The sequence below is a fragment of the Kryptolebias marmoratus genome, linkage group LG1, assembly GCF_001649575.2.
Source record: "Kryptolebias marmoratus isolate JLee-2015 linkage group LG1, ASM164957v2, whole genome shotgun sequence".
NCBI lineage: Eukaryota > Metazoa > Chordata > Actinopteri > Cyprinodontiformes > Rivulidae > Kryptolebias > Kryptolebias marmoratus.
Genome location: NC_051430.1, coordinates 34,531,397 through 34,539,542, shown reverse-complemented (window position 1 = coordinate 34,539,542; position 8,146 = coordinate 34,531,397). Strand labels below are relative to the sequence as shown.

Sequence of the window (8,146 nt, the reverse complement as noted above, 5' to 3'; positions counted from 1 at the left end):
ATAAGAGGAAGAGGATGGATGGATGGATGGATGGATGGCTGGATGGATGGATGGCTGGATGGATGGATGGATGGCTGGATGGATGGATGGATGGATGGCTGGATGGATGGATGGATGGATGGATGGATGGGCTCTTTTGAAACCAGTAGGAAATCTCTGCAAAACCTACTTGTTTCATAACGTTGGTTGAAATTGCAGATGCTAAAAGCGATTAACCCACCTGTGAGGCAGACAGTATTCTTCTTTCCTTAAAAAACATCCAAAGCAGGGCAGCATTGGCCAGTGACCCTGTAATCAGGATGAAAATATTAGCAGCAAGCCAGAGATCAATCCAGCTCAGCTCACGGCAGTTCACCATGATATTATGGAAATAGTCGATCTTTGAGTCGTCGTTGTCAAAAATGTCAGGGAAAAACATGCTGGGAGCCTTTGGCATGGTTCACTCCTGATGGAATCCTGTCAAATACAAAAAAAAAATGTGTTTATCATCACTTTCTGTTGGGAGCACACTAAAAATCTTACGATGGCCACATTCATATTGGTTAATGTATTGAATTGTGATGACACACATGGTTTATCAGCACTACGATGGGGGTCAGCTTATAGGTGAGCAACCTCTTCATGAATCATTTAACATTGGCAGAGAGAGAATAAATTTCCTCTTAAAGTATATTAATGAGAATTATGGTAATAAGACTGACTGTAAGGACCCAAATGCAGTTTGAGAAGCAGGTGGAGCGGCAGATGAGGTGTTTAATCTTTAATAAAATAAAGGCTGAGCATTGCCTGCCACCTTTAATGTCAAGAAATGACGAAGTTTGAAAGTGATGTTATCCTCGATCTCATGCAATATTGGAAGATCTTGCATGATGTTTAAGGTTTGAATGACTCTCAGCTACTATCACACCACATGTTATAACCAATCTTTGTGTTCCTTAGGATCGATTAGCTGTGGTGGCCATCTTGAATTAGATCGACTCTAAACATTAACGAGCTTTAGAGGTCCATTCAGTGATTTCTTTCTGAGAGTTTCACTAAAATCTGTCCTCTGCTTCATGAGATATTTTAATGACAGACAGACAAACACACACACACACACACACACACACACACACACACACATTGGCCGCTAGTATTAGCAAAGCACAAAACCCTGCCGAAAACAGTAACATAGAGTCAAACTGGTAGAGAAACGATGTCAGACAATGTTCAAAAGTACAATGTAGATCTCATAAAGAAATTACTCAAGTGTTTATACTGAACAGCGGGATGAGTAAAATAGATAGAATAAGTAGTTAAATCAAGCTAAAAGTAATTGTGGATTTCTTAATTTCTTAAAGCAACAATAGAACAAAGTTTTTACAAAAACAAAGCCAAACTCATCACAAAGTATAAAGTTTCAGCGACCTTTGCAATTTATTATGTGCATCTGTACAGTACAAACACATGCATAATGACTCCTGACTGTTTTATCTGCTGTGGCTCTTCGTTGAGCATTTTTCCAAGAATTCTTGTTTGCATATTCGGATCATCTTTGCTCTGTTGTTCCATTTAAGACCCTGCAGGAACCCGTTGGTCTGTGAAGAGTCAGTGGACCTATGAGAAATGCACTTTGCAGACACGGATTTGTTTAAAAGAAAGAAAAATCCCTAAGGGTCATTAAAATAACTTAAAGCTGTCAAGAAAACAATTACTGAAAAAATCATCTCATAAAAATCAGTGAATTCTGGTTCAACAGAATTATTTACAAAAAAACAAACCAATGAAACTGGCCTTGACACAAAGGATGGTACCTTAACTTTAATATTTTGTTGTGATCACTGCAGTCGGGTGATTCCTGTCCCCGTCCATGAGACGTCCCCACCTGTCCTCAGGTGTTTTGTCCCACTGCTCCAGCTGTCTCAGGTTCTCCAGATGTTTCAGCTCCTTCCACAGATGTTCAGCAGGATTTAGATCAGGGCTCAGAGGGTCACTTCAGAACGGTCCAATGTTTGGTTCTGATCCATTCTTGGTGCTTTTAGCTCATTATCCTGTTGGACCCGTGATCTGTGACTGACACCAACCTTTCTGACACATTTAGCTCCAGGAAGCCTTGATAGTCTTGAGATTTAATTGGACCCTGAACAGATTCTGGACCAGAACAGAACCGAGCCTCCTCCATGTTTCTCTGCAGCTACAGTCTTCTTTTCTTTGTTTCACTTTGGGTCTGTGGACACAGAACTGAGGGGACTTGTTGCCAAAAAGCTCCAGTTTTGTCTCATCTGTCCAAAGGACATTGTCCCAGAAGGTGTCCACCTGAGTCGTCTTCCATTAAGTCCACTTTGTCTCAAACAGACTGATGGTGTGATCTGACACTGATGACCCTTGACCTTGGTTACCATTCGTATCATCAGTCTCTTGAATTTGTCACCAGTTGTCCTCTCGTGGACACGTCCAGGGAGGTTGTCTCCAGTCCTGTGGACCTTAACCTTCTGAATAATCTTAACCTTTAACCTGCTGCTCAATCATTTCCTCTCTAAGCTCCTGAGACAACTCTGTCTTTAGCTCTCTTTGGTCCATGTTCAGTGTGTTACACACCATGATCCCAAACAGCCCTGTGACTACCTGTCACCCTTTAAACAGGCAGAACCACGTTGAAGATTTGTTTTTTTCTTTAACAAAGGGGTACAAACAATAAAATCTGCATCTGTACATTAAAAATACATCAGACAACTTTTTACAAAGAAAACATGCTTTATTTTATGTTGACTAGCTCCATATATACCAGCAGCTTTGAGTGGGCTTCATCCTGCTTTTTGATGATTTAGTGTTTTGTTTCATTAAATGAGCACATCCTGATAACTCCTGTGCTTTAAAACCCTCACACACTCCCTGGGATCTACGTTGTAAAGAAACCCAGATCACAAGTTGGGGAGCAGGAACTAGAGAACATTTACAACGATATTTCTGGGAGCAGAAATGGCCGTCACGCCGAGCATTCCTGCTGCGTGTTAGGGATATTTTCAGACTTTCACCAGATGTGCTTCAAACTTTGCAAGGGGACAGAAGTACAGCAATTCAACAAAACAGAGGAAGAAATCTGCTAAAATGTTAGTGTGCAGCTCATAAAATGGTTCCCTGCTGCGAGCAACTAAAGGTTTAACTGTCAACGGACCATTACTCTAAACTAAGAGAAAACGATAAAATCTATACTCTGCCCCCTACTTAATTTCTATTTTTGGTAAACACATTCTTTTGAGATAATTTATTAACTATTTTATACACAGAAACATACATGTTAGACTGTAAAAACCCCACAAACTTTATTAAATATGTTCTTTCAGGGGTTACTTTTAAACCTTAGCAGCTGTTAAGTTTTAGCCAGAAGAAACTCGAACTCTTACCTCTTTACGGCGTTTCTTCTCTCCCTGACGGTGAGCAACCCTCCAACCTTCACAACATGCAAACTTCCTTCCACACAGTTCTGAATCGACCAGATATAAAACAAATGAGCAGGTGTTTAGTGTTGATTTTTCCCCCTTAAATGCAAAGCAGGCGATTTCATCTGTACACAGTTTGCCTGAAGCCTGATTTTCTTGTTTTTCTAAGTACCTAAAACCCACATCTAATAATTATATCTGGTGCACGCTTCCCAACCTCTTGCTGATGATTACCATAGTATTTTAAAATGAAAATGTAGCTTTTATTTTAGATGTGGGTTGCAGCACTTCACATCAAGTCTCTTCAGGTACTTTTCTGTAAAATCGTTATATGTGGCTCCTAGACTTTATAAAATAAAATAAACACCACAGCGTCTTTAAGTTGGATGAATGCTGCTTGTGTTCGGCCATCTTTAAATCAAATCAGAGATTCTCTGTTGGACTGAGGTCTGGTGTCGCTTCACGATTGTTTAGGATTGTTGTCCTCGAAGTTGAGCCATTTTTATGAGATAACCAAGTTATGAGAATGCGACATCTAAGCTATAATTATGAAATATTCATTTTCAATGAATATCTGGTACCTTAAGCAATTTTAAGTAAAAACAGGGCTTCATTTTCTTTAATACGATAAGGTGCAAGTCGACCCACAGCTGCTGTAACTGGTAACAACATCCAGCAGACTGGTACTGGGTTGGAGCTGATGCGTGAGTTGATCTCACATGTTCAGTTGGAGAAAGATGATGCAGTCTGCAGACCACCATGTTTGGGCTGGTGTTGTCTTGTTGAGAGTCTGTACTGGATGGTAAGGCTTGCAGATGCAGAATGTCAGCGGCTTAGCATTGCCTTGTCAGGGACCCATGTGTTGCTACCAGAGGTAACATGAAACCAGACCCTATAGTCTCCCCACACGTGATGCCAAGAGTAATCAGTATGCTTCTCCACAACGTCGGTATGATTGGTCCTCTTCCCCCAGCGTCACTATCCACATCAGTGATGACGCAGAATTGAGATTCTTTGCCGAACAAGATGCAACATATTAATGGCAGCCTATAAATGGTATAGTGAGCCTAGATACCAGTTATTGAGATACGGTGCCGGATGACATGGGATGTTTCTGTTCTTTCTGTCCTGTGTCTCAATGGCAGGTGCCGAATGTGACAGCCTTCCCTCGATGTGTGCAAAACCTTTACAATGTGTGTGGGTCCCATCATATAACAACTTGGCTCCGACTCTGGGCCTCTGTGCATGGATCTGACCCATCACCGCACACATCCAAGTGGTAGTGTGTATTTTAGTCTCTCGCCTGCTTATTAAATAAAGAGAGGAAAGAATAATAATCCACGCATGTCTCCTAGAATGTTTCCTCAAAGCAATTTTAATACAAAGCCAGAGTGCTTGATTTAGTAACACATGAGCTCACACATCACTGAAGCCCTGTGCAGCCAGAAAAAACACTTCATTTTCCTGCAGATTAGGTCATGTCCATGTTTCTGTCTGCCATGTCGGAGTGACGAATGAGGTCCCATCACATTATCCTTCCGCTCTCCTCTCTATCTTCTTTAAAACCAGACATTAATTAGTGTCAGAAATACCCAAGCTGCAAAAAGAGGGTTAAGTGTAGCTTCATCAGTGCTTCTGTTCAAAATATTCTACTAAAAATAAAACTCTTGTGTGTAAAGGTTTTAAATGCAGGTACATAGCTCAAAAAATCCGGAAGTCAGTCTAAATGCTTTAACTTTCTGTACCAGTTTAGTGCATTTGCCAGTGATTTAAACACTGACAGTTTGTGCAAGACATTTCAAAATGAAGCAATGTTTGATTTTTTAAGCGTGCCATTGCCGATAATCTTCCACGTCCGCCATGGTTTCGATTTGTGCCTCCTCCTCCTCCAGCTTTAGATAAATCCACACAAAAAAAATACATCAAAATGTGCGACCCATTCAGGAACGGTGTCCTTTGACATTTGGTACTGATACATCAAATGGCGCAGAAGAAAATTTAGACAACTTTTTTCCCAAAAAGGTTCATGTGCACAACAGTCCACCTCAGGGATATTTACCAATAAAAACCTTATTCAAAACATAAACTGATCATTGAAAGTTGGAATTTATGTGCCTGATCCACCTTTGTAGGCCTTTTGTAAGTTTCCAAATAAATTTACCAGCAACTGACTCACACACACACATCCAAACTCTCATTGACTCCCATTGTATCAGAGTTCAGCCTTTTCTAATCAAAACTGGAAGTGACAGATCTTTTTATCTCGTCATGTCTCCTCCATAAAACACTTCAGACATAAAAACTGACGTGAAGATCAGATACTTCTTATGTTTCTTGAATACAACTTTTTACACAGTGACTGCATTTTTGAGGTCTACTGTGTTTCTGTCTTTTCAAGCCTGCTGTCAGGGAGTGACAGTCACCGGAGCATGGTTACCACGGTGACCCTTTTGAGCCACTAGCAGCAGTTCTCTTTGCACCTCTTGCACGGTTTATACGTCAAAACGCCGACATTTTATCGACCTAGGTTGTGACAAAAAGTAAATCCCCTGTTATTATCGGAGCTCATAGAAAAAAATGTTGATGCATGTTGGAGCAGCTGCACTGGCATCCTGTAACATTTCTGCAGAAATCTTCAGAACCAGGTGTATTTGAGCCTAAAAAATAAATCAGTAGCCGCAGGATGGCAATGCAAAGAAATCTTAACCACCGGACAAAATGATGACCACAGGACAAGCTTTGGCTGCGTAACAAAGAGGTGCAAGACAACACAAGTCAGACCCTCCAGGATGTCGCGATTGCAGCTATTAACGCAAAATCAAGCAAATCCCGGGAAGCACAACTTTTTGCAACTTTGCTCAAAACACCGCAACTTTCCTGCAACTTTAACCCAATATTTATTGTTTCTAAAGTGATTCTCCACCGTTTCTGTGGTCTAGTCTCTTCTTTGTGGGTTTTTGTAGCGTGGAATACAAAATAAGCCCAAATAACTCAGGAAGAAGACACGTGACGTCACTTCCTGTTAACATCAGAATGCCAGGAGCGTGCAGGAGCAGCGACCGAAGCCAAAATGTGCGCTAATGCTTCACATTTGCCCACAAAGATTTCAGCAAACCAGTTTCCTCCCCAGCTGCAGCTGTTTTGCACGTCCTGCAGTGTAATCATGGAACATAAACGCATCGACAAACACTTTGTGTCTGCAAAACATGTGAGGAGAGCTGCAGACCAGGGACAATCCAGAAATGCTCATGAATGTCAGTTTAGAAGCTATCAAAGTTCTCAAATAAAGCACCTTTTGAGAATGTCAATGTTTGTTGGGAATTATCTTACAAAACTAGGAAGGATTTTTGGTTTAGATATTAAAAGTTATGGTTGTTTATTGATTTTAGTGAAAGAAAATCACAACTTTTAGGAAAATGCCCCGCGAAATCAGGCATTTTAGCCGCAACAATCACAAAAAATGCCCACGAAATCCTGGAGGGACTGACTAGGATTTGTTTAGAAGGATCACATTAATTTCCATCCCAGCAGTGCAATAGTAATAATTTAATCACAGTGTACTTGCTACTCATAAAATCAGAAAATATCAAAATTTATTCATTCGTGAAGTCATGCAGCTCTGTTCAAGAAGAGCTCGATTCCATGATCACATCTGATGGTTTAGTTGAAGCCGGGGCGGCTCAACGGGACCTGGAGTACGCAGAAAGTTACTTCCGTACAAATCCCAACCTCCCTTTGCGTCTCTGTCTTCGTCGGTTGGATGAAGCTTTCTGATAAGACCTAAGCTGATCCTCCTCCTGCAGCTCAGTGAGACAAAAAGAATAAACAATTGTTCACTTCCTGTAGAGCTCGAACAGCCGGGAAGGCTCAAGGAGGTGCTTCTATGCTTATTGCAAGTCCTTTCTGGTTGCATTAGAACAGGGTGTTTGCATACTTCTTGGGGGGAAAAGACAGGGATGAGAAAGGGTTAAAAAGACCTCATGCGTCTCCAAAACATGCCTGTGATGTTTTCTCTTTGTGAGTTCCCTCAGCATCCTCAGCTGAGAGAAGCCAGCGCCCTGAAAATGAGAGGCGGGAGACAAAACTACTGCCACGGCCTCTGCGGTGGCGGGTTGGGGTTGGGATAAATGGGCGCCGGCGTCGGGTGTGGGTAGGCGGGCACAGCTGTGTTGGGGTTCGGGGGATATGTCGGCGTTGGATACTGCGTCATGATCCGTGGTTGGCCCTGAGTGGCGGTGTGCGCCGGTGAGGAGGCGATTGAAGACGAGGAGGGAAGATGGAGGTAGAGGGGAGCGGACGGAGCAGACGGGGCCGAGGGCGCCGTCGGGGTCGGGACCCTCTGCAGGACCACGTGTGGGTACAGCTGAGACTCGGTGCGGTAGAGTCCGGGCATAGAGGCTTTCAGCAAACTTTCCTGACTCCTGAACGAGGGGAAGACAAAGAACAACAAGAAAATACCGTTAGCGATGTAAACAATCAGGACCGTAGCTCCCACCGAGGACCCCGAGGTCCGGACCTCAGTGTTTTATAAAAACCTGAATCCAAACAAGGCTTTTGAACGGCGTGGTTCTCTGTGTAGCTCCACCAGTTTCCTGTAGGAGGCGCTGCAACTGTGTGCAGCTGCAGCCAAACTCAATGTCTACGAAGAAGAGCGCAGCTTTGCTACCTTACTGCTAAAATAAAGACCAGAAGAAGAAGAAGAGCGCCACTTACGCTGAAACACAACC

At 42.4% G+C, this 8,146-nt stretch overlaps 2 protein-coding genes across 4 annotated transcripts in view; one reads left to right on the top strand and one right to left on the bottom strand.

Annotated features, from left to right (window-relative positions):
* The window catches only part of gas2l3 (growth arrest-specific 2 like 3), a gene marked incomplete at its 3' end in the record, with an annotated part of 139,261 nt that overhangs the window by 90,468 nt on the left and 40,647 nt on the right, over window positions 1-8,146 (top strand).
* Window positions 6,792-8,146, bottom strand: part of zgc:162331 (uncharacterized protein LOC793007 homolog) — a 25,111-nt gene continuing 23,756 nt past the window's right edge. For both annotated transcript variants that reach the window (XM_017431600.3, XM_025009456.2), the window contains one exon: window positions 6,792-7,840. In XM_017431600.3, coding sequence (XP_017287089.1) covers window positions 7,504-7,840 — 337 coding nt within the window. In that variant the 3' untranslated portion in view covers window positions 6,792-7,503. The remainder of the gene's footprint in view (window positions 7,841-8,146) is intronic.